Source organism: Natator depressus, chromosome 2, assembly GCF_965152275.1.
Source record: "Natator depressus isolate rNatDep1 chromosome 2, rNatDep2.hap1, whole genome shotgun sequence".
Classification (NCBI taxonomy): Eukaryota; Metazoa; Chordata; order Testudines; family Cheloniidae; genus Natator; species Natator depressus.
In genome coordinates, this window is record NC_134235.1 from 75099406 (window position 1) to 75126976 (window position 27571).

At 37.7% G+C, this 27571-nt stretch overlaps 1 protein-coding gene and 1 long non-coding RNA gene across 2 annotated transcripts in view; one reads left to right on the forward strand and one right to left on the reverse strand.

Annotated features, from left to right (window-relative positions):
* LOC141981437 (uncharacterized) overlaps positions 1 to 27571 on the forward strand; it is a 69707-nt gene that overhangs the window by 1930 nt on the left and 40206 nt on the right. The window lies entirely within an intron of this gene.
* LOC141981436 (desmoglein-4-like) overlaps positions 15800 to 27571 on the reverse strand; it is a 33469-nt gene continuing 21697 nt past the window's right edge. The window contains exons 11-16 of the mRNA XM_074943110.1: positions 26901 to 27122; positions 25019 to 25378; positions 20756 to 20904; positions 20359 to 20422; positions 18387 to 18604; positions 15800 to 16759 (exon numbers count right to left, since the gene is read on the reverse strand). Coding sequence (XP_074799211.1) covers positions 15800 to 16759; positions 18387 to 18604; positions 20359 to 20422; positions 20756 to 20904; positions 25019 to 25378; positions 26901 to 27122 — 1973 coding nt within the window. The remainder of the gene's footprint in view (positions 16760 to 18386; positions 18605 to 20358; positions 20423 to 20755; positions 20905 to 25018; positions 25379 to 26900; positions 27123 to 27571) is intronic.

Genomic DNA, 27571 nt, shown 5'->3' on the forward strand with positions numbered 1-27571 from the left:
GACACTTTCATTTACATTGTAATGATGCTGGTGCTCTTAGGCTGTCAATCATAATATACCCAGAGCTTTGAATCTACCTTTAACTCACACAATTAAAAATATAGATAATATTAAGGGCTTAAGTCCTGTTCTCCAAGACATGGTATACACCTTAAAAATTACAATAATTTGCACTTATTTTGCTTCTTTCATTCAAGAATTACAAATGTTTAAAATAGAATCTCAGCACTTTTACTAACGTTAGCTCTAAAACTGGTCTGCAATTATGGCCCAGGAAATCAGTTTATACATGATACAGGTAAACTATACAAGGATACAGGTGCTTGTATCCTTCTGCTAGCTGGTATAGGCTCAAAGTTCAAACATGCTGAAAAACAATACGGAAGTGCTCCAAAGCTGAGCTCAGCTCAGGCTGAGTTTCTTTGCATAACACCCTGTTTGTTATTGAAATCTACAAATGACCAAGCCCCATTCACAGTCCATGGAAGATAGTGTAAGTCTTTCCAATTACAGGAGAAGTGCGGAGTAACAAACACACCAGTCAATCACATACCTCATTTGGAACCATAAGTACACAATAAGGCAGCAGCTGAGACAAAAAAAATAATAGAAAAATAAAAATAGGAAAAACCATACAGTACTGTGTTAAACATAAACTACTAAAAAGATAAAGGGAAAGTTGAAAAAAAAAGATTTGCAAGATAAGGAAATTATTTCTGTGCTTGTTCCATTTCAATTAAGGTGGTTAAAAGCAGCATTTTTCATCTGCATAGTAGAGTTTCAAAGCTGTATTAAGTCAATGTTCAGTTGTAAACTTTTGAAAAAACAACCATAACATTTTGTTCAGGGTTATGAACATTTCAAAGTTACAAACAGCCTCCATTTCCAAGGTGTTCGTAACTCTGAGGTTCTACTGTACTTTGATGAGCATTGGAGCAGGCCCTAAATTGCTATTCCTTTCTAAAAGTTTAAACATCCATATAATTTTCTTCATATAGATTGAACAACAAATACACAATTTCATAAAAATATATTATTTTTGTAATAAGTCACAGTATTACAGTATTTATTATGAGCACATCCAGTGCCATCTTCTGAGTGACAGTAATGAGACCTGTGTACTTCCAGTGAAACATTCTCATGTGATCACTCATGAGTGCCAGTCTCATTTCATGCTGAGTAAAGCTACAGTAACAATTTTAGCATATGATTAATTTCTTTTTTTGGGGTAGGGAAGAAGGGAGTGGGGGAGAGGTTAGATTAAAACATCCAGGGTCCAACCTACTTCCTTATGAAATCAATGAAAATCTGTTATAATGCCTTTAAAAGTGTTGAAACCAAAGACTTGACAATCATCTATAATTTTTTAAAATCAAGTTGTTGAATTAAATGGAACAGGTACAGTATTTAACAAGTTTCAGAGTAGCAGCCGTGTTAGTCTGTATTCGCAAAAAGAAAAGGAGTACTTGTGGCACCTTAGAGACTAACCAATTTATTTCAGTATAAGCTTTCGTCAGCTACAGCTCACTTCATCTACAGCAGGAAATCCAGTGTCTATCTGTGATGAAATGCTCCGAGCTCATTGTATGTCATATTAAGATAATATGAGAATATTTTTCATTGTCTTAAAATCACACTCCACCCTGGTCCATTGTTTTAAAATTCTTACCACACAGTTCTTGTGACTATTGTCAATGATCTGTTCAAGAATTTTGCAATTAAAGGGCGTTGCCCAGATTTCACAGAATTGCACAAGAATTCGCTTCTAACTACCATTAATTTTAACACCTATTGAGTTTAAATATTACACCTCTGTGTCTCAGATTCCCCAGCTGTAAAATGGGATAATGATACTGATTTCCTTTGTAAAGTGATTTGTGAGTTACTGATAGAAAATGGTATGTAAGGGCTAAGTATAAAATTTATTATTATTTATTTATTTATTTATTATCAAGGATTAAGAGAAAAACTTTTCATATTAAGGCCCTGATCCATTAAGCATGTTTAACTTTAAGCAGGCGTAACCCCATTAATTACAAAGTTATGCCTGTGCTTAAGAGCTTACAGGGTTTGGGTCTATGTGAGAATATTGGTTGAGAAGTATAAAGTACAGACAGGGAAGAGTGGTTCAGTGTCATTACTTTCTACTAAACAGATTATAGTTGGACACATACAAAAATGCTTCTGATTCTTCTGTGTTCATAAACTGTATTTGGTTGATCCCTTCTGTGTCTCCTCTATTCAGATCTTTTTAATAAATTCAGGGTGTTTATTTCCCTTTCACTGGCTGGAATAATTTCCCTCCTCCTTCTGTTCTACCTCTTCTCAAACTCAATCTCTGTCTCCTTTCTTTCCCACTTAACTTTCTTCCCGTCCCTATTCTGTGTTCTCTCTGTCATAATTACTGTCCGTTTCCTCCTCCTTTTCTTTGTCAACCTTGTATTTTGTGGCACCAATGGATAGTAGCTAGATGTCAGCAGCTGTGCCATACTCTGATCCTTTGGGCTCCGTGATTATGGCAGGCTGCAAAGGGAATGCTGTTGATAATTCTAGAAAATTTTACCTCTAATTCAGGGAGACGCTGTAGGGAGATACTACAGAACAGGGTGCCAAATGCAGAACTTGGCTTTCATGGCATGATCCAAAGCCCACTGAAACCACTGGAAAGATTCGCATTGATTTCAATGAATTTTGAATCGGGCTTTTGCTTGGGCAGCATGGATATAGGAAAGGAAGTGTGCAGTCCCTGTGCAGGAGTGTTAATAGAAAACTGATTGTTCCCTTGTATAGCAAAGTTGCTTAACTATAATTCATTTAAATTATGTGAGTTCTAATTACACATTTCAGTTGGCATGTTGAACAAGTGACCTGTTTGCTTGGCAAAGCTGTTACAACCTGACAAAATTCTTGTCTTTAACACAGGTTTCTGACATTGTACCAAAATCCGAAAAAGAAAGGCCCTTCCACTGCACAGAAAAGAGAGTGGCAGAACAATTCATTTGTTGTTTCAATCCACTCTACAACACAGCTCATTTGATATGGATTTGTATGTTATCTAAAACGTCTTTCATTAAAGTACACAGTGATGCTCTTTATGGGTAAGCTCAGGTAGGGTAGCCAGACATTGGAAGGAGTAAGCTAAATTAAAGCTATTGATAGACATATATGTTGTGAATCAATCCCTTTTTTCTGTTTGTGAATCATTCACAAACAGACTTTGATATTTACAGATCAGTTCACTCTTTGTAGTTATTCAATAAACAGCTTTTGCAAACAAATTGCAGCCTGAATAGGGGAGGAAATTACTACTGCTCGCATTGAAGTCAATAAGAATTTTGCTATTGACTCCAGTTGAAGCAGGATTTCCCCCTTACTGTTAAAGGCCATGTCTATGCTAGAAACTTTTTCCAGTGTAGCAATGTTGGTTGGAGGAGGGGTGATTATTTTGTGACATTTCTACACTGGCTAACACCCTAGTTTAGGCACAATTATACTGATATAAAAATCTTTTTGCTGGTATACCTTATTACGGTCACCAAACCTGTATAAGATATACTACCTAAATCACTTTTTACCAGTATAAACTGCTTTAGCCTAAGAGTGTTTGCTGGTATAGTTATACCAGTATAGATTTATCAGAAATCCTTTTCTAGTATATACCTGGCCAAAGGCACGGGACTTGAAAAAATTGTACCTAGAGATCAGGAAAAAATGCCTAAGGCTTGGAAACAAGCAATAATATTTTCATTGTATAGTAAGTTTGGAAAAGGGGACGAGAGACCGACAAAAGTATTAGTAATCAAGAGGTTAGAGAGTTGGTGTTCTTGCAATAGAGCTGAGGAAAAAGGGAAAGACAGCTGAGTGAAAGACTACATGAAAATCAAGTCTACTTCTGAATGAGACATAAGTGCTGATCAGTTCTTCACTCTGAGACAACACTCTTTGGAACTATCAAATGCAAATTGAATGCAACAGAATGCTTTGTTCAAGGAGGAGATCTGTGCAAGTGTTGTACAGATTTTGAGAGGGCATATCACATAGTGTCAAGTGAATTAGCCTGGGAATTGCTTGAACTCTTAGGATATGTCTTCATTGCAGTTAGCCTGGGTTCTTACACTGGTGTTGCTCTTATTTCCCCTCTGTTCCACACACAAAAATGTCTCACTCAAGGTAAGTGGTGCTTTCAACACCGGCTAACTTACATGGCTGAGGATGAAGGCAAGAACTTGGGTTCCACTTTCAGTTGGGCTGGTAACCTGTCCATTTGGCAGTAAAGATGCACACTAAACCACTCAGGTGCTGATAGTTTTCTAGTACTTTCTCAAGATTCCTTCCTGTGTGCCCCAAAAGTCAGATAAGTTCTCCCACTATTCACTGGGAAAAAATGATAGAGTGATTCAGCTTACTGCAGCACAAAAGAAACACAGGATATGCCCCCCAAAATCCTAGTGACACACATGGTTGAATGCAGCACCAGTGAGGACACAGTAACTCAGGTAGGACTTTGCAGTGTGGCTATTCACACCTGGGCTAAGCTAACTCAGGTGCTCAGACCTGAGTGGCAATTACCTGAGTTAACTACAGGGAAGCTATTCCTTAGGGAACACAGCTATCTATAGGAAATGAAGGTGGTCTGAAGGGAAGACAGGAGCACAGTGTTGATCATTCTTTTCCTTTGCAGTACATAATAGCCGGCATTTAGTTGAAGCAAAAATCCCTGTAATGTCCCATGCCAAGGCTATTAAATACTGATACTTGCATGGCAAGCTTTTCATTCACATATCCCAGTAGCTCCACATCAGAACGGACTACAGAAACCAAGCTGTCCATTCCAAAAGGCATATTTGAATAGTAGGCAAAGAACAGTGTCTGAAGGTAGATAGCATTGGAAGTTGTGCAGTTAGTCTGAAATTCTTTCTCCTAACTCCTATCTCCTTTTAAGGATTGGAGAGTACAAATGTGGAGGACAGAGAGATCCATTATAGTAATGGTCTCAAGTTGCAGTGGGGGAGGTTTAGGTTGGATATTAGGAAAAACTTTTTCACTAGGAGGCTGGTGAAGCACTGGAATGCGTTACCTAGGGAGGTGGTGGAATCTCCTTCCCTTGAAGTTTTTAAGGTCAGGCTTGACAAAGCCCTGGTTGGGATGATTTAGTTGGGGATTGGTCCTGCTTTGAGCAGGGGGTTGGACTAGATGACCTCCTGAGGTCCCTTCCAACCCTGATATTCTATGATTCTATGATTATCTTTCAATTAGGTAGAATGTAGCCATATCAAGATTTTTCTAGAGACTATTGTGAGCTGCAAAATCACCCCAAATTATCCTCTTGCCTAAATTCTGTGGTGAAAATTTTAGGGTAGAATTTGGACCTTTATCTGAATATTTTCTGGGAGAACAGGAAATTTGTACCCCTTGTGGTAATCTGAATTTATGATTTTTTCTTACCCAAATCCCTCATAATGGCCTGGATTGCCCCCATATGTGGATCTATTTTTTCCAAGCAAAAGGAGGAATTAATCTGTCTCCAGGGCAACTTTCCACCCACTCTCTGGATCATATAGAATGTCCTCTGTGGGTCTGAGTCCTCTCTTGGGGAAAGGGAGGGAGAACAGAGGGGCTGGAGGACCACACACATTGTCCTCTCTTCAAACCTGTAGAGATTTATAGGGAAAGTAAATACAGCTCAGGTTTGTTTTATCTTTTCTATATACCCCACCCCAATGGGGCAGCTGTGGCTGGAAGGGGTCCCTGATAGTGTGGTTTCAATGAGAGCCACTGGGAGGCCAGAATCCTTGCAGATCTTTGGGGATCAGCCACGTTTGCCAGTAGACTCCATGGCTTTTTCTAGTGGGATCTCTTCCCAGTGCCCTGACAGAGTGACATGGTGGATCTTCATGATGTGATCCAGTAAGAGATTTCCTTCTGCACTTTTAACCATGGGATGATTTGCCCCATTAGTTCATCTGAAAGAACTTGATTACACTGCAATTTGAATAAGAAATACAATTTGACCAATTTGTTTGCTTAAACTCCTAGGAAATACCAGATACAATGAAAACTGAATATATGAAGGCACAACAGGGGCTTCAAGTTTTGGAGTCCTACCAGAGAATGAAGGGAAAAGATACTGTCATTATCTAGAAAGGAGAGAGAAAAACTGTTATTGCAGGGAGGTTCTTATTCCTGTACTTATCAAAGGGTATTTGCCATCAGACAGATTTTGTGTACAGGAGATGCTCTCTAATAAAAATCTTCATAAACCTCAGCATTTCATTCTATCAGTTGTTAAAGTTGGAATTTTACTTTTAAACGTTATTGTTTTTCACATTTTATGTAAGTGCAGCCTTTGAAATGAAATATTAACTTACATCCGGTGATGTCTGAAACCACAAAGTCCACCATTATTCCTTTGTTGTCATCTGTCCAACATACTTTTCTTTCTTTCCTTATTTATAACACAAACTGATCTGTTTTCTCTATTTGGGCAAATACTGAATGGAAATGAACTAGAAAAGATATAACATCAAGGATAAAATATGTTAAGAAGAAAAAACTGTAAGCGTGGTATAGAATAGCCAAGACTTCCTAGGTAAATGATTCACTGAATGCCCAGTTACACTGTCTTTTTCAGTAATCTTTCTCACCCTCGGTATTCCTGTGAATTTTGATGGGATTACGCATGTGAGTAACATCCTACTCAGTGGCTGGGCTTTTCAAGAGTCTAAGTTACTTTGGAGCACATGTTCCATTAATTTTCAATGGGAGTTATGCTCCTAAATCACTTAAGTGCTTTTGAAAAATCTTACCCAGTGCGAGTAAGGGTGGCATTTTGGATCCTGATGAACATTAGAATAATGAAAGGAAAAGGAGTACTTGTGGCACTTTAGAGACTAACAAATTTATTTGAGCATAAGCTTTTGTGAGCTACAGCTCACTTCATCAGATGCATCCAGCATCCGATGAAGTGAGCTGTAGCTCACGAAAGCTTATGCTCAAATAAATTTGTTAGTCTCTAAAGTGCCACAAGTACTCCTTTTCCTTTTGCGAATACAGACTAACACGGCTGCTACTCTGAAACCTGTCATTAGAATAATGAGTTCATGACTACTGGTAGATTTCAAAGAAATTGTAAAGACAGCATGATGTTTGGCTCTGTAATGTCTAATGGTCAGTTAAAAATACATATAAAATATCCAGACTCCTTTCTTGCTAAGTTTTTCTGTTTTTTCTACAAAATAACTTTAAACTATAGGTATTGGTAAACCACAATATTCTTGTTATGCTAGGGCCAGATTTCTTTACTCTTGTTAAGTAGCATCTTTCTCCTTAAGAAATCTCATTTACTTCACTGGGGCTACCCATACAGTAAGGTGCTACTCATTCTGTCCCCTAGAAAGTATTACTTTATGTACACTGAAATTTTGCTTGAGCCTACCCATACAAGATGCTGAGCTGCAGTCGAGAGGACCTCAGGGTGCTCCGCACTTCTTAGGATCAGGCCCCAGGTTTCTCTCTCTCTCCGTGGAGTTAAAACCTAAAACAAAAAACAGACAGTCACAGAAAGAATAGTCACCTACATCTTTGTGCTTCCCTGTTAGTTCTTTACCACATTGTTGATGGGTTTCAGAATGATTTGGTGATTGGTGGATTTCAGCTTTATTCCACATTCCTCATGCTAGCAGTAGTTGGGAGCTTCATGTGGCTGACTCTGCACTCCAGAAACAGGGATTTAGATCAGAGAAATAGTAGATTGAGGAGGAAGAAAATAGCACTCTGAAAAATGCCTTAACTCTTATCGTGTAGAATGAGAATACCATGATGCTACAGAAGCCTTTAAGGGTATTGGAGAGAGGGGTCAGTGTTGTGCCCTTTGTAGCAGAACTTACTCTTAGTTGAATTGGATTAAATACAAGAACAAATAAATCCTTTTAAGGATACAGAAGGGAAAACCTAAATCACTCTGTATAGGGCCTGAAATCCATTATGTCTGATTCATCTACAGTTTAATCTCACCAAAAAGGCCCAGTTGTTGAGAAGGAAAACTGGTGAGACGCTCAACAGCAGCTGTATGGTTTGGAGATGCCATGCATTGGGGAAAAAGAGCCTTGCCCCATAAATAATCAACATTGCTACAGATTACAACATTGTGCAACAAAATTTTGTTTTATTATGTAATGCATGACAGGAAAGCAAGAGGCCTGTCACACCCATGCATTTTGCTGAACCTGTTGACGGTGGTGCAATCCTTCGTGAATAGAATGCTTAATGAAGTCAAGGGGACTTTCAAGCTTGAAGGATTTACTGGGTCTTTACCATGATACTGCTAGTCTGTGGTATGGCATAGCCTGTGTCATATCACAGCTGAAAAGCATGTGTGTAGAAGACAATATGTCATAAAATGCTGCAACCCCCATCTCACACTGAGCCTGCTATTTTTGGTTACACATGGCTTTATCAAACTAGTAAAAAAAAAAAAACACCTCATCCCAATTACTTTTCTTAGAGGTATGACATTTTAAAAGTTGATGCCAAATTAATTGTATGTGTGTGTATAAATTCATATGTATACTTAGAAGTGTCATTTCCTTTTGAAATGTCACATTACTGTACTGATGAAAATGGTTAGTTTTCTTTTACATACCATGAACAGTTTGAAGCAAGATAGTATCTGTCGCAAGATGACAGTTCTGCCAGACATAACATGCCATGTATTTTTATGCCAGATTCCCTGTGTGGAATGATTACAGGATACATACTCTCACAATCTATTTATTGGTTTATGTAAATGCACAATAAATTCTGGTTTAAATGGCAAATATAAAGAAAATAACACAACCCAAAACCAAATAAACCGAAATGGCTCCCACTCTGTTCCCACTGAAGTTAGTGGCAAAGCTTTCACTGTCTTCAGTGGGAACAGGATCAGAACCATGGACCCATAGTCACTAGACTCTCAGGATTTCACAGCTTTGTATGCTGTAGAGTGCAAGATATTCTGGTTAATATCAGTGATAACATGTACTTTGTTGCATATTTGTTATTTTATGATGTTTAAATATTTTTGACAGTTTAGGTCCGTAACTTCACTGGGAATTTTACCTAATTAAAGATGTTGGGGCTGGACTTTTTGTTCATATTTCAAGTTTCAATAAGTCATATTAGCAACGATAGTAACACATGTGGAGTAATATATTAAATGAGTAAAATAAATGTACTAAAATATATACCCCAAATAATGACATTGGCAGAACATTAATATCCAATAATTTTTGGCACCATTATATATCAATTAGTTCTGATTTTGCTTCATAAAAATACCGAGGGTTCTTTTGTCTTACATCAGAACTGTAGTATTGGTAATGTTAACTGAACAATATGAGGCAAACTTTCAACTCCACAGAAATAATTTAGAAGCTAGCTCAACACTGTATTTCTGAGCTTGAAGTAGTGGAACTATCAAATACAAATTGAATGCAACAGAATTATTACAAAATGTGCTGGCAGCCCTCAACTTCCACTGGTTTTAGTGGGCGCTGAAGGTAGATTCTCAGCATTGAAGGTTGCAGCAGGTGTTCAGTAGCCTACAATATCAGATGGTGAAAGATACATGGTTGGAAAATCTATCTAGGTACTTATATGATGCTCAGCACCATAGTACCTGAATACCATACAAACATTAATGCATTTATCCTCACAACACCTTAAGGGTAAGAAAATCCATAGTGCTGAGTCTCAGAGCCCAGGTCAATTGACTCATGCTTTCGGGGCTCAGGCTGCTGGGCTATAAATAGCAATGTAGACATTTGGGCTCGGGCTTCAGCCCAGGCTTTGAGACCTTCCCCCCTTGCCGGGCTTCAGCCTGAGCCCCAATGTCTACACTGCTATTTTTTAGCCTTGCAGCCTGAGTACCACAAGCCTGAGTCAAGTGCTCTGGGCTCTGGGCCTCAGTGCCACAGGTCTTTTATTGCAGTGTAGACATAACCTAAGAAGCAGGGAATTAATTATCATCCCCATTTTACAGACAAGGTACTGAGAGTTCTGAGAAATTTAGTGATTTGCCAAGGTCCCACAAGAAGTCTATTGCATAGCCAAGTCTCTTGAGTCCCAGTCCAGGGTCACAAGACCTCCCTTTCTTCCTAAAGCACTGATCCAGCCATGAACTCCACGCAGACAGATCCATGCACCTGTGCGGAGCTCCACTGAAACCAAGAGGGCTCCATACACAAGGACTCATTGTGGGATTGTGAACTATGGGAGTAAAATTACCATCTGTTACGCCTAGAGTTTGAATGACTTTAAATAAACCTTTAATGAACAAGCTGAAAAGAACTCTGCAACAAAAACAGTGTATTTAATATCACTTTATTAGGGCTTTTGAGAAAGTATAAAAATATAGCCAATCAATAGACAATACATATAAAATCAGCGAAACAAACTTACTTGCAAATAAATCTGCTAATGCATAATCAATATCAAAAGTCAGTCTACATGGTAAATGTCAGTTAAACAGCTTCAGAGTACTTATTTCGCTTTTTAGATAAAATACTTCATTTTATACTTTATTTAACTGCATCTTGAATTACATGTTCCTTTCCAAAGAATACCTCTGATGGCCTTTTAAATATCAACGGCAACAAGAAAGTGACTTTTTTATGGTCAGATGATTGTTTTTTGAAAATATCACAAGTATATTTTTGTCATTGTTTCCTTTAACATAAGTTTTCAGTGCAATTGGAATATGGTGTTATTATTTAGGGCCATAGGCTATCTATAACTCCCATAGATTTCCATGGGGGTTGCTTGTGCAGAGAAGGGGCATAGCTGATCCTTTATTATGCCTTTGTTTTGCTTCCACACTGAAAAGTAATGGCAGCTTCTCAGTACACTGAAAATGAAGGGGAAATGTTGCCAGTTCCAGTACCTCTCTTTGTATTATATTGCAGTCTTTCCAGGGAAGTCACTGTATTATCAATATATATTTGAAAATGATCAGTGACTAATAAAAGATAGAACTTGTTGCTCAGATATTTAAATCAGTTGTTTGCAATGTTGTATAAAATACTGAAGGAAAGACTGTCAAGATTTAACAACAAAATATAGTGCTAAATTAGATTTTTAAAAATTAAAAAATGTACTTTTCTAAAAAAAAAAAAACCCCATACTACTTTCAAATAGAACATTTTAAAAGTAGTGCTAGTTGAAATTCAGAATTTGTGTCCCATGGGAAATTCCAATGTTTCAAAATTTGTTTTTGTCACAAATTGAGTAGAAAAGTTGAAATATAAACATTTTTCATAGAATGGAAATTTCAGAAAATGATTGATTCAGAAATGTCAGAATGTTTTGTTTCCATTTGTCGAACTGAATTGTTTTATTTTATTTTGACTTGATTCAACACTAAACTGTATCTTTCTGAGTTGCTGCAGTGTCTCATGGGAGTTGTAGTGTAGGTGCCTCATGCTCCTATTCTTTTGTATGGGCTGGCCTACGTGGCTGGCCTATATTTCCCAAGATGCACTCCAATGGTTCAGCTAGAAGGGAGACTGTGGGGCATCATAGGAAATATCATCCAGAAAGGGAGCTTGGCTCATAAAGGCAAATGAGGGCATGCGAGGCACTGTATCAACACAGACATACACAGATTAATGTTGAACTGACACAAACCAAAATGTTTTGATTCAGGTTGATCTGACCGCAAATAAAATATGTCATTTCAATTTTTCTGACTGAAAATCCAAACATTTTGGCATAATTGAAATTTTCTTGCAGAAAATTTTGCAGATACTGTGTTTTTTGTCAAAAGACATTTTGGCCAAAAATTCCTGGCCAGCACTTCTTAAAAAAGCATGACATATTGTAAATAGATATTTGTCTCGATCTTATTATTTCTGTGCCATTAGCTGACTATTAACAAGTAAAATTTAGTTTAAACATATAAAAGAAATTATGCTGTTAGGGAATTCATTAGCAGAAAGTATTTCAAGAGTATGGTTATACTATCTCAGACAAAACAGGAAGACTCTCTAATGATATGCTTCATTTTTAAACTGTAAGCATGAGTCTTCTTGAGTTACAAATAATGGGCCCGATCCTACTCCCAACATTAAAAATTCTATTTATTCCAAAAGAAGCAGGAATGAGACCAAAGAGTTAAATCCTGCAGTTCCAAGGCAGGTAGTGCTCCAATCGAAGTAACCAGGCCAGATCCTCTGCTGGTGTAAATTTGCATAGCTCCAGTGACTTTAATGGCATTACATTGTTTATACCAGTTGAGGATTTAGCTCATCCTGTGTAAAATTGCAGGATCAGGCTCAAATATAAAAGCTGTGGACCTGCTTCTCCAAGCCCTTCACACTTTAGCGGGAATACTTTGTGGGAAAGGCTTGCAGCAGGATTGAAATCTACATATTCGCATTCAGTTTTGCCCTTCTAACTTGAACAGCCCTTACGTTGCATTATAAAACAACATTATTAAACAACCGAGGCAGAAACCACACTTTTATACAATAATTGAAGGAAAGCAAAATTAAACTAAATATCTCTTAATGAGGATTAAACTATATGCCATTTCCAGCAATAATAAGTCTAGCAAAAGTGTTTGTACAGAATTTTTAATAAACTGAATAATTTCTTACATTTCCAAATACATTTTTGTTCAACAATTTGTAGTAAGCTAAAAACTTCCATATCTTACTAACAAAACTTTTTTTAAAAGCTGAAATTACACAGCAAGAGAAATTAATATTCAGAAATGGATTGGTAGTGCAGTTTGAAAGAGAATAATGTTGTTGCTGCTTGATCCATGGGAAATCAAGTGTTAAAAAACTACACTACCATATTCTTTCATAACACTTCACTAAACATCAAACTACTGTTCTTTAAAAAGAGTTGGCAGAAATTATTACTAACAAAGAAAGGCAACTACTGTATAATCAAACAGATCCAGGTTTTTTAACATTTTTTCCTTTTTTTAAAACCATTTCTATTCCTAGACATGCAAGAGACTATAGCTAGTTCAAACACTGATACATCATACAACATTCCTGTTCAACAGGGTAAAGAAAGAATGCAGCAAGTGTTTCTGAAGCCTAATTTTACAACTAGTGAATATCATGGGGGGAAGAATATTTTTGATTTGCATAAGATGATTAGAAAAATACTTACACAACACTGATATTTTGGAAAAAATCCTTTTTTACATCAAAATCATTTTTGTTAATAATAGCTTTTTGGTTAGTGAAAAAGGCAACATTTGATTTTTGTACTGAACTTTATAGTTTGCAATACTCAGTCATGAAACCATAAGCCTGTGTACAGTAGCAACCTGTTTTCCTGCTTCAATGAACAATCCTGCAATCCTTACTCACACTACATAGGACTTACTGGGGAGAAAATTTTCATTTAAGTCAATAAAACCAAAGTGATACCCAACTTGAGTGAGGATTGCAGAATCAGGTCCTAAGAGACTTACACCAGCATTAATGTGTAGAATATGTATAGCACAACAAGTGGCTTTATAAGAGGTTTGAAGCTGGATACAATACCATGGGAGAACCCTTTTGTGAGGCAGCCTTGGGCTTTATGATAAACTTCAGGAAGCCACTGGTATCTGTGGCTGTAATGTCACTGCAGAAGGCACTTCACACTGTCTTTGACAGTGGGCCAATTTGCATTTCAGCAAGCATAATTTAGAAAAGCCTTTAAACGACATCAGGCTCAGAAACTCTTTGTCCAGATCTTATGAGATAAATCAATCTAGGTAGGTGACTAAGTCTCCTTCTCCCTTTTAACCCATGGGAAGTGATGTCAGAGAGCAAGTGATTATCCTAATACAACTCTCGTAAACTCCTCAATAACTTACCCATCAGCATTGAAGGAGCAAAGCAAGAGGGAAAAGAAATACAGATTTTATAGTTTAGTGACAAAACAAGCCCCATGAATAATTTTATTGTATTTACACTAAAGTATTGTTGTGTACACTAGTTACTATACTTTACATATGGTACAGAATTGAAACAAGGTGGTTACTATATTTCAGTATTTTGTTCATTCAGCTTCATGTATTCTATGATGTATATATGCAATTAGTAAGCTATCCACAGAGGCACTAAGGAATGGATAAAAGATTTCCAACTTTTTGTTAGTATCAGCTGAAATCTGAGGCCAGATTTTTACTGTCTGTATTTATTTAGTATCACGCAAATTGAGATTTTGGCTGAGCTGGCGTCTTGTGGAAAAATAGGAACTAAACACCCAATTTAATTTAGATGATAAAATCCATAAGGACTTCCATGTAGTTTTCCCATTTAACATATTCAAATTCACTTTCGAAATACAATGCAAAGTACAGACATGATATGAAATATCTAATCTCTGTACTGTGCGCTAGAAAAGCTATGTTTTCTCAAGTAGTTTTTTCTTCTCCTGAAAGACTTCTACTGCCAAAATCAGAATTAAACACTTTGACTAAACTGCATTTGTACCCACAGAACATGAAGCTAAGATGATATTTCCTTGTGATTTGTTAGTGCAGAAAACTAGTAAGATATAATATAATACTCAGAATATACCCAGAAATTGGAGACTATCTTCTGGTTAGTAGATGGCAGCAAACCTGACTAAGAACAAACCTGAGTCACTGAGGATAGCAGTCATGGCTGATTAGCCTATGGTAGTAAGTTTAGTGGAGACACAGACATGACTAAAAGTTTCATACCCTTACCAGATCAGATGGACTAGTTGTGGTGTGTTTTGAGTCAAACCCTTCAGGATGGAAGTTCTGGTATTTACTGAGAGGAGTGGTGAGTAATGAGAATATACTGTATTTATATGCTTGTAACTATTTCTATACATTCTATTATGTTAGTGGCAAGGGAATAACTTAGGATAAGTAACTTTTTGTAAAACGTATAGTGACAACATGCAATGTAAACCCCATGCAAATGAAAGTGATTAGTTAAACATTGTGTTGAAAAGTCACAACGATGACCCTTTCCCGAGACAGCACTGCACTACTGCCACACCACATCTGGGAGCGGGAGAGGGGCAGTTAATCAGTCACAGGGCCATTAATCCTAATTTAAATAAAGGCCAAAGATATCATGACAGGCCATAAATATGATAAAATATCTCAGCATGGGCACCATATGAAATTCATGCGTGTTAGTACTATACACATACAGTGATTCCTTCTCACTGACACATTCTGATGCTCAGCTCTTTCTCCTGGACCAATTTTAAGCTCATTTTAAGCTTAGCTGAGTAAGTATTGGAAATGGATATCCAATATGAAATTTTTGCTCTGGATAGACTCTGCATAAATCGGTTACTCCTGAACCAAATTAACTGTTCAAATTGGTCCTAAATATTTCAGCACAGCTCCAGTGCTGTTCCATTTTCATATTGCCTGAGAAATATGGCAGGGAAATAGAGAGCAAGCTCACTAATGTATATTAGGAGGGTGATGTTTTGAATGAATGATATTCTCACTCTTAACACTGACAATATGCAAAAGCCATGCTATGGAAGAGGAAGCACCATCTGTTTTTAGCACTGCATTTGTAATAATAAAAGAAAATATTTAAAGTTGCTTACCTGAACTTTCCCCCATTGACAATGTTTCTGTGTTTCACTTTGAAACTGGATAGCTTTACGAGATTCTTACTCAGATAAGAATCACAGGAATTTTAGTACTATTTGCTAGTTATAAATAATAAAAATATACTTAGGCATATTTAGTAAGAGTTAAAAATTTCAGTGTAAATCATGATCTCTGCAGAAAAATATACTAATAGAAGCCTTACTGATTAGCATACTGTACCGTGCTGTATTTTGTTACCCTTCTTCGAGATGTACCAGGGGAAACGGATCCAACTGTCTGGCTAAGATGAGTGTCAGCGCTAAGCATTTGACCAGTCATGCTGCTCATGCCCCCCATTCCACTGATGCCCACCATACCGCTCACGCCCCCCATGCCAGGGCCAGACACTACTCTCTCTGTAACAACCACATTATGTGCATTTGATAGCTCAGAAGGAATAGTTAAACTGCCTGGCAGACCAGAGGCAGGTCTAATCACCCGTTCTGTCACCACTACATTTGATGCATCTGCTAGATCAGGGATACTCAAAGAAGGGGGTAACCTTGAGCCAGGTGCAATTACCCTTTCTGTGACTACAACATTTGCCCCATCTGTTAGATCAGGAATATCTAGAATGCCGCGCAAATCAGAGGCGGAGGCAGGGGCAAGCACCCTTTCTGTTACAACAACATTTGATGCACGGACAGGATCGACACTAAGTGTGGGTGGTTGAAAAGTTGAGCCGGATGTGTAGGTCTCAGTCACCATTACATTACCATGGAGCGAAGGATCAGGTATAGGCCTTGCAGGCTGTAGCGTAGAACCAGATGTGTAAGTGTTTTCGGTAACAACTGTTGTACTACCAACTGTAGGAGGCATAGATGAAGATTCATTAACGATGATCGTAGTTCCAGGTGGTGGCAGCTTTAGATCACTTTCAATATTGGGAAAGGTAGCACTAACACCTGGAAGGGGTTCGATGACTTTGCCTAAACAGATTTCTGCCAAGGTCTTAAATTTTGGTCCTAACGTATCTAAATAGGTGTCATCGATATCTTCTCCAATAAAACTGCAGCAGCCAATGGAACCAACAGGAGTACCTACTCCTTCATGATCATATATTAGTAGACAATCATTTGCTGGTCGGCCTTCATCTTCATCTGCATAGGCAAATGCTTTCTGAAGGAGAAAAAGGGAAAACAGAATTAGACTGACTTTTTTCTGTAGATCAGATGAGATCAAATATTAGCAATCTTTATACTGGTGACTTTCATAAGGAATTTAATGGCTTAGGGCTTGTCTACCCTGCCAATTGAACGACAAAAGTTTTGTCGTTCACAGGCCCCCCCATCCCCAAAAAACAAAAGTTTTGCAGTGGCAAGTGGCAGTGTAAACGGCTCGTCAGCAGCAGCACTCTCCTGTCAACAATGTGAACTCCGCTGGTAGGGGGTGGAAGTATTTGTCTGCAAAAGTGCCGACAAACAGCATTTACACTGCCCGACTTTTAGCATCATGGCCATGTGGACACGGCCATGTTGCTAAAAGGCGTGTAGTGTAGACGAAACCTTAGTGTCAAAAACAGGAGGAAGAGATGTTGAATATCTGAGGTATAATGGGAGGGATCATTGTGATTTGCCTGTTAACAAGTAGGCCCCTGAACCTTTGTTCATGGTGCATTATCTTCCAGATATTGTGCCTCTTGCAGAAGAGCTGCAGAGCTATGCCTCTGTAATGTTTCAAGTGGACCAGAACTGAAGCAGCTGATTTGTGCCCTGTAGGTCATCTACCAATTGTAGATTTCTGGCATGCATGAACTCCCAGGCAGAATGTGACCTACTGTAATAATACCGCAGAACACAGGTGACTACAACTACAAGTGGATAAAACCAGTGAGAAAATTTAGCCTTTAATATTTGTGTGAATTTTTAATAAAATGTCTACTTCTCAGTATTTGTCACCCTTTTATGCTTGCTTTCTGACCTTTAACATTTAACCTCTCAAGCTTTCGCTAGGGCAAGTACTTATGAAGAATGAAATGTGAGTTCAAATATCCACCAGAAACAAATTTTGATAGCATATTTAGTTATAACATTTGAGACGCAAGGGTCATGTTGTTAGCTAACAACATAGTCCCATGATATTGTTTCTGTTCCACATTTAAATGACTCGTGTAACTAATCAACATTGTGCAAACTGAATTTTACATTTGAATATACAATTTGCATTTCATACCATGTTGGTTAGTTACCTTAGTCATCCATTCTGGGAACAGAGACAATAAGAAAAGAACAAGCCAGTGGGAAGTGATAATATTCACAGTTAAGGAACTATGCCCTAACCAAGCATTATTTGATGAAGAAATTCATGAGCAATTTTGAATAAAAAATATATTCAAGAATTTCATGATCTAGTCATAGATAATTCACAAACAGAAAAAAGATGACATTCATCAAATACATGAGTTACTACGAATTATCTGCCAGCTCTAATCCTAACCAAGGCCATGATAAATCATATTAATAACCAGTTTGACAATTAATGAAAATGTTCACTGTATCCCTCAACTGGGGATGCTATTGAGCATTCAGATGTATTATATCAACAACACATAAAGCAATTTCATTTATCATTACCTTTTTTTCTTATCAATGTACACAATGGGCTTGATTGTCCTCTCAGTTACACCATTTATACTATGTAACTCTTTTGATTTCATTGAAGTTACTTGTCAGTTACACAGGTGTAAATCCAATTAGAATCTGACATTATCTAGACAAATATATTAAAAATCAGGTAGATAAATTACCTCCGAGAAGTAGCTGTCTAAGAAAGCCATATTCACTCCTCCTTCTCTATACTCTCTTAATGTCCCTCCAATTGACTCTTTTTTCCCCATTGTTCCATAGGCGGTTGCTCCCCCATAGCTGTTAGTTGTTCCATAAGCTACAGCTGTTCCGAGCCCTGTAGTTTCTTCATGTCCTGAAGTTACCACTGCTCCTCCTCCATATGTATTTGTATAAATGTCTGAAAATACAAAAAAATATTATCCTAGAATACACTGTGAGGAAAACTTTCACTGAAATTACTTGCTCACCATTTGATTACTACAAACATTAAAAAAAACCTAGTAAGCCATCGATTAAGGGCAGTTTGGGCTAGTGTCAATTACAGATTCGGACAGGCATGGGCTATAGTGCTAAATAGTGGAATTCCAATAAAAAATAAATGCATGCAAATATACACTTACAATCTTCCTGATTTTCTGTAAGATTCTGGGCCTGTATTTGCATACACAATATAGAATGTGCTTGAAAAAATCCTTAATTTGCATATGCACATGATAGGTGCCTAGGTAGTCATGTGTGTGCATATATCAGGGACTTGCATGAGTATGTCTGATATTGTACTTTAATATATGGAATGCATAAGTGTGCACCTATAATCTTACTGAAAATCAGTCCCTATGTTTACTGGATGTTAAGAACAGAAAGACCCGTCTGCCTTTGCTGTGCATAATTGTTCAAAAGTAGTGTTTCTGGGGGGAAAATAAAAGGCAATAGCTAAAGTATATAAATATAGTATTCCTAATGCAGAATGAAAAATTCCTTTTTTAAAGCTCTGTATGTTGTGTGGAATTTTCTTTTTTTCCAGAAGTCTTTATATGAGATCAATCAATGAATTGGTCTCAAATGTCAACTTGTACTAAAACAATTAGTTGTTCAGTCACTATTGTCTTGACTATGCCGGTGGTAAGTTATACCCATAAACCAAATTTTGCTCTCATTTATACCTAGTCACCTTTGTTGATTTTAACTAATGTTAGAGTTTGGCCCATAGGCTCTTGCAAGAGGACTGAAGAGCAGGATGGGAATGAAGTTGCAAATGTCTTAATCCTGTAGTCATTATTCTGGCAAAGCTCCCCATGACATCAATGAATAAAAGTTCCCATTCTCAGAACCATAAGATTTCATCTTTTGATTTATCTCGAGGGTAACACATTTTTTGTCTATAAATGGCCATCATAGAATATGATTTGTGGAAGGGAATTCCTTGCTGGCATCAACCTAGTGGAGGTGGCTGCTGTGTCCACCATCCTCACCTCATGCTTTGGCATAGGGGGCGTACTGGGGGAAGGAAGAGCCATGGTTAAACTGATTCTCCACTGGCATAAGATCTCTAAGGGACCTTATAGCAGGGGTATAAATTAGAGCATCACAAAGGCTGCTCTAGCGGACGTTGTGTCTGGGCTCACAAAGGATCAGGGAGCAGAAACTAGCTCCCTGGCAGTCCCCGCCCTCCTCAATGCCAAACTTTGCTTAAAGTCAGGGAAGAACTGAACTCTTTAGCTGTTACTGAGAATTACATTATTCCAATACTGAAAATGATTTTTGCTTATATTTCTTACACTGTACCTGAAATAGTTAATTTTGATAAGGAAAAAATAATTTGCTAACTGGAATGTTAAAGCAAGATATATTTTGGCTTGAAAGCACTGGCAAATATTTCAAAACAATTATTTCTTAAACACATAGCTAAGGCCCAAATCTACCTGTACCTAAGGCTCAAACCTTACTCACATGAGTAGCCCTTTACTCACATGACAAATCCCACTGACTTCAATGAGACTATTTGTATGAATACATGTTGTGGGATTGGGCCCTCGCTTGGAAAATGAAACCTTTTAAATCAGATAATGGCCTTTTATATCAAAAGGACATTCCATGCTGAAAGATGCCTCTCTGCATTACAAAATTTAGAGAAGTTCAGTGTCTACTTACCAGAGGAGTCAGCAAAGTCACCTGCAGTGGCAGCTGCTTTTGATGCACTGATGCCTTTGATATCCTGGAAAATAATATTTCAGCTGTTTAAATACGCACTAAGATCACCATTTGGTTACCTGGCTCTTTTTTAAAATTTGTGATTTACATAGAAGGAAAGGTCAGCTGTAACACTTTACAAAGTCTGGGCCTGATCCTGAACCTTTACTCAGGTATTTACTCAGGCTCTTAAGGCCTATGTAAGTCAATGAACAAACTTGCATGCGTAATAGTTTGCACTATCAATTCCTTTATTTAAAAAAAGATGCAGCACCGTAATCAGTGTCCCAATTCTAGGCATTATGATAGAATTAATTCTATGTACTAACAACTGTGTTTTTACAAACTATGAACTGACCCTGTCTTCAGGATGTGCTCCTTCAATTCCCCATGAATGAATTGCTCCTTCTGTGCATTCAGGTACAGGCTCAAATCCAGTCCCAACGCCACCTACAGGTCTAGCTCCATAACCACAACAGTCACTCATTGCCATCAAAATTGGAAACACTAATGGAGAAAGAAACACAAAAGTAAATCAATTATATTTTTAAAACGTATTTCCATCTCTGAGTATATATCTACATCTAGATCTAGTTCTTCAGATTTCTTTTTCCTCAGAGGGCTGGTGATCGGCACTTTCTGAAAATCTGACTCGCTTAAGATGTTTCAAGTTGGGAACTCAAAAACTGGGACACTGAGAATCACTAGTGACTTTTTGAAAATGCACATATTATTTTGTCATCAGGAGAACTTCTGCTTCCACTTGCAATGGAGTAAATCTGGAGCAGAGTGGAGTTACTAATCCAGATTTACTCCAGTAAAACTGGGAACAGATTTTGGTCCATTCAGCTATACAGGTAACACTTTAAAACCAAACAGACTCAGGTTCAGGGAAACCTGAATCTACATGTATGAGCAGACATTTTCCTCAGAAGTCATTGTCAGAGTCTAAGCAAAAAGCCCTCTTATGTATATGCATTATGAGACAATCTTTAATTACATGATCACATGCTATAGTTTCCAAAGGACCATGCCTCATTCACAGAACGGGCAGTTATCCAAAATTTGTTTTTATCCTTCTCTTTCAATATGTTGTCCAAAGCCTTATTTGCTGTACACCTGCAAACCCTGTACCAAATACCAAATAATTATTTTTCTCATGTGCGCTTCTGTGGTGCTCTTACTATAGTATCTGAATACACCACAAAGATTATGGAGAGGTGAAGCGGAAGTATTATCACCACTTTACAACTGGAAATACTAAGGCAAAGAGAATAAGGTCAAAATGTCCACTGCTTTTGGGTGCTCAACTTGAAGACCCCTCACACCTGATTTTTCAGAGTACTTAAAAATTGTATATGTTCAAAGAATAGCTCCAATTGACCAGGATATAATCCACTTCTCCAGGGCAGCATTCAGCCATGAGGCCCTCTTTTCTCTTCTTGCAAGCTCCTGCGTCCTTCACTATATACCTTCCAACTTTTACAATGCAAGAGCTCTACAGCTAAGAGACTCATTCATGACAGAACCTGACAATTCTGTGCACTGAATAAGGCAGAAGTCCTGTTGATAAAATAGTATGTGAACACGTAATTAAAGATTGTATCATAATGCATATGGACAAGAGGGCCAAATTAAATGTTCACAGGCAAACTTACTTGTGGCATTTCCTAAAGTCTGAGTTTGACTTTGCAAACTTAATGTTCTTTTAAAGCAGTTTTTAAAATGTTATTGCCTAGGTTTTTAAAAAAGCAAACTGAAAAATTCCATCATGTGGAACCATATGGATCCCCACATGAGATACCAATAAGGTAGAGACCTCTACCACTTTAGACCACAGCACACACCTCTACCACTTGAGATAACAAAGTCAGTGGTTGCAGTGGTAGGTTATCCTCTATGTGGACCAGCCACTAGAAGGGGATGACACATACTTGCCAGTGGGTTTCACAGCTACTTGCTAGACACCATCTCGAGACTCAGGAATAATGGATTCAGTTCCAGGTTCTGGAGGGGAGTGTGCTCTAGTAGTTATAAACCCTTCTGCCCCTGTGGCTCCAACCTGTCCCCCCTCTTGCTCCAATTCACTTGGCACATGTCTCTGTCAATCTCTGCTCCTATATACTCCTGCCTCTCTCCTACTCTGTTCCTCTCCAGCTCCCTGGCTCCTGCCCCCTCCCTCTCTGTTCATCCCTGCCTCCACGCCTCCTTCCGTCAGCCCCTTCTGAACCTATCCATCTCCACCCCTCAGCTCCTACTCCCATCTACTCCAGCTCCTTCCCCTCCCACTTTTCTCTTTCCCACTGCTCCTATTCTTCTTTTCTCCCCTCCATTGCGCCTCACCCCTCTACATTCCAGTCAGGTTGATTCCTCCTTTTCCTCTTTGTGGCCTGAGCACTAGCATGGGATCACTGAGAGCAGAGGAGAATTCCCGTGAAGCTGAACCTAGTGGACTCCAGCTGCCAAGAAGTGCAACTGCAGGAAAAGTTCTGCTACAGCCTCTGCAGTCCTGGACTGAAACATGCCCCGCAGAGATGGAATCTGAAGAATGTAGCCACCAAACTCTTACAAGTCTCTACTGAGCATGTGAGAACTGTGATTTGGTCTGATTTTCATGGGGACAACAAAGCATGGAAATGCTAGAGCTTCTCAATCAAATAGTTATAAGAATATTTTAACATCTGCACAACAGTGTATTTCCCTTCACCTAATTCTCAGAAACAGCTGAACTGTTTTAGCTGAAACTTTCAACGACAACAAAAACAAATCAGCCTGAGGCAGAAACCTGGCATGGAAAATTTCAGCCTGAACAGATTAAGTTTGGCAAAATTATAAGCATGGTCTGAAAATGGAAAGTGTCAGACTACCTTAACTATAGGTGTTTCTATGGTGGTTCTTAAAATTATAAATATCCTCTTCAGTGATTTGTATGTGAAATTTAGGCATTTGGGAAGACACATGAAAATTTCAAAACCTGGGGACCAAGATACATAAGACATACTAGGCTATTTGGACCCACATTTATGACCTTCTCTTCCATTTTTGGTTCCCATTGATTTGTCCTGGTGGCCTGATGTTTGAATAGGATGGTTTTCAACATGTTTTTATTGTGCTTTACTGAATTATTGTACCTCAAGAATCTTGGTGAGAGAACATTTTATAAATAAATTGATTACGCTGAAAACTACAAAAAGGAAAATACATTTCCTGGTTGGGAAATTGAATGTTTAGAGCCAAGGAACAGACAAGTTAGGGATGGGGGATTTCTTTGGCCATGACCTACAAATAAATAACCTGTCATTTCTGCTGACTTTAAGAGGAGTAGTAAAATGCAAGGGAGTGGGCTGTGGATTATACAAAGTGCCTTAAAACAATGGGCCAATGCAGCAAGGTGATGCATGCAGATCTGCCCACACATATCACATTACAGGATTAAGGCCATGGTTTACCCTAGCAGCTATTGATTATAGAGGTGGTTTTCAAAGGCAAAAATGGGGCAGCTAGGTGCATAACTTTCACTGAAAATCAATGGGTGCCTAACAGCTACTTGTATCTTTGAAAATCTTCACCTATTTTTATTTGCTCAATTGTAATCAAAGATTTAAAAATAAAGTACTAAAATGGGAAACAAATTAGATTCCTACAGTAGATGTAACCAATATTTGTGAATCAGGCCATTTCAAAATGTTGTCAGAAGGACATTCAGAATACTAGAGAGTTTTTATGTGGTGAGAATAATGTCTTACATTGTCTTACACGACTCTGAAATACACTAGAACAAAGGGTTTTTTTATGGTTAAAGCTCTTCATTTCTGACCAGCATGTTAAGAGCGGTGATACTGCTGAAAATTGTCACCATATGTGATTCTGGCATTATGGGAGGTCATTTCTAAAGTTCATATACCATATTTACTGCTGAAACACGACAGTGTGGATGGATTCATTCTTTTCCTCCCCAGACCACAACTTTCATTGTTTGAAAAATGAGGACATATTTAAATAAGTGATGTATTCTAGTTGTTCTCACAGAAAATATTAATTTTCATCAACATAATGATCACCAGCTCAGAAATTGACTTCAGCATTAGGGCCTTGATCTTGCTACCATTGAAGTTCATGACATTTTTTGTTCTGCCTTTACTGAAACCAGGATTGGGTTCGTATTTATTATTTTTTGGTTTATTTTCAGCTTAGCATGGACCACTCTTTTTAGAAATGTTTTGAAATAAGGAGGCTCATTTATGTTACTGAGATAAATGCAAGTTGTGGTAAAGTTTTAGAGCCTACTTTTGCCCAGATTTTACTGACTCTTGATCCTAACCTCTACACTTCTTTCTGATCCTGCCTAAACTCCCATTGACTTCAATGGGGGCAGCATAAGATCCTTATTATGATAAGGATAGTGATCTAGGAAAAAGCGATATATAAAAGGAGAGAAATAATAATTTCTGAATAAACTACGTGCAAAAATTCATATTATTTACAGGATGCTTCTTTTTGTCCACAGAGATCCTCTGTGCCTCTATATTTTAATAAAAAAATAAAAAATGATTTTGGAAGAGTAAAACAGTACTCTTTGCATAGAGAGATCATTAAATAGCATACCTTATTGAATACTTACACACAAATATTAAGCCTCCAAGAAACATCAGAGCAATAGCTGGACCACCGAGTGTAGTCGTTCCAGGCACGACAGGTAGGAATGTTGTAACAGGATTAGTAGACGTAACATCAGTGGCAGATGTAACAGTACTACCAGTAGTGGCCTGGCGACCATTAATCGTCACACCATCCGTAACTTTTTCGACAACAATTCTTTTGGTAGCACCAGTAATACATACTAGGAGGCTATCACAAAGACAGGCTTGCAAAGGAATTCTCTGTGGTCGTTCACATCTTCTGCCTTGGTTGTCTATCATATGGATATAGATGTCATAGATGAAAAACTCGATATTTTGAGTTCTCAGTTCTGCAGAGTAACCTTTTGGAAAAAAAAAAGAATAAAAGAATAATTTAAATTAAGAATTCTGCTTTAAATTTACTCTTTTCTAGACCTTTTGTGGCAATTCATTATTATGGTGTTTACAGAACAGAATATAAAGATTGAGAATAAGATGATACTCTCATGCTGAACCCACCTGGGTTTCTGCCCTGGCTCTGTTGCTGATCTGCTCTGTGATATTGGGCAAGTCACTTCACTTGTCTGTGTTTAAATGGACAAGACAGACAAAGGGTAGAAGCAAAAGTAGACTAAGTTCTTTGGGACAATGATTACTCTTACTATGTATTTGTGTAATTCCTATTACATTGAGCCCTAGATCCCAGTTGGGGTTCTGGGTGCTATTGTAATATAAATAAAATAATGTATATTCAATTCAAAATTTACACTGTGTTGTTTGGTGTAACATGGTGGCAGGTTCTCCTATGGACCCACCTTCTCGGCAGGTTTTGACTCTTTGGGAGATGCTTAGTGAACCTTCTTGACTATGTTGCGAGTGTGGTTTATTAACTCCACCCTGGATATAAAGGAGGTGGAGTTAATAACTCCACTGAATGAGAAATCTAGGGAGTTGGGCTGAGACATTCTATGAGAAGAAAAGCCAAGCCTGGAGAGTAAGCTTGGTGTGGAGATTATTTTGAAGTGACTTGTTTATAAACCCCCCCCCCAAAAAAGGGGGTGATTTGACCCTATTCAAAATATGTGGACTTGTATTTACAGCATGGTTGGAACACCACTTGCTCACAGTCACTCTTTAAGTCATGTGATATTGTTTCCAGTCCCTGGTTGGATGTCTTACATAGCTAACTGAAAGAGTAATCTGTGACTATTACAATTTAAAATAGAATCTGGAAACCACACTATAATTTATGTAACTAGTGTATTAAACTAATGTAGGGGACACTGCTTCCATTAAAGTCAGTGGCAAAAAACTTCAGGATTGTAGATTGTAATACAAATTGTATTTGCAATTCTAATATACTCATTTCATAAATCAAGTATTCTGTTGAGCAAGAAATTCATGGATAACATCATATAATTAATACTTTTGGGATTTTCGTGACATGTTCAAAACTCTTTGGGCAATTCACAAAACAAAATAATTACTAGATTAGCTTTAGACCTTCTTCAGCTATACACCCAATACACCATAATTGCAGTGCAGCAAAATAAAATCAAAAGCATAGCTGTCCCATGGAATCTTCATATAGGTTTACATTTTAAAGCTAATAATTTTAAATAAAATGCTAATAATGAGCCTCTTTCTCATCTTACACAGTTGAAAATCAGGAGCAACTCCAGTTAGTCAATGAACTATACCAATATAAAAACTATTCAAGTGAGTTCAGAATGAGGCCCAATAACTGTATTGTTCATCTTAATTTCTATTAGATGCTTGATTATCATTGTCATCAATCTTACAAATAAACAAGCAAGCAAGAAAACCTTAAATGAGTTTTTATTTCTATGACTTACTATGTTATAAAAATTTAACTTTACTCACCATCTATTGGGCTAATACTCCATGAACTTCTTGCAGGCTGATTAACTAGGATAAATGTAAAGGGAGGACTATATAGACCACCATCCAGATCTTTTGCTGTGATAATAACTGTTGGAGAACTCATACATACTTTTCTCATTTCAGTATGAAGAACTGGACAGTTATAGTAGGAATCATCAACTGTAAGCACAATGGTACCAGTGGAAGTTTTTGCAGGAACATCTGTCAACAATAATTGGTGTTAAAGAAGTATTCAAGGGGTTGTACATTTTCTTAAAATTTCTTACAGTTACAATTCAAGAATCAAATTTCTAACTGAACCCAAGCCTAACTTTATTTGTTCACACATTGATGGTGTGCTAATTAAAGTGAAGGGGTTCAAATTTGCTCTCAGGTTACTCAGGTGTAAATCCAGAGTAACACCATTGACTTCAACTGATTTAGCACCCATTAAAGTCTCCATGAAATCAATGGGGCTAGTTGCATGAATAAGTAAAGATTTGAAGGAATGGACGTCACTTTGGACTTCCATGGATGTAAGTGAAAACAGAATTTGGCTTCACAACTAAAGGTGGTTGAATAATGGAGAAAAAATTATGTGCATTTGTTTCTGATTATTTTTTTTAATTATGGGAAATTTTCAAAATTTTTCCAACTCATTGTTCACAACT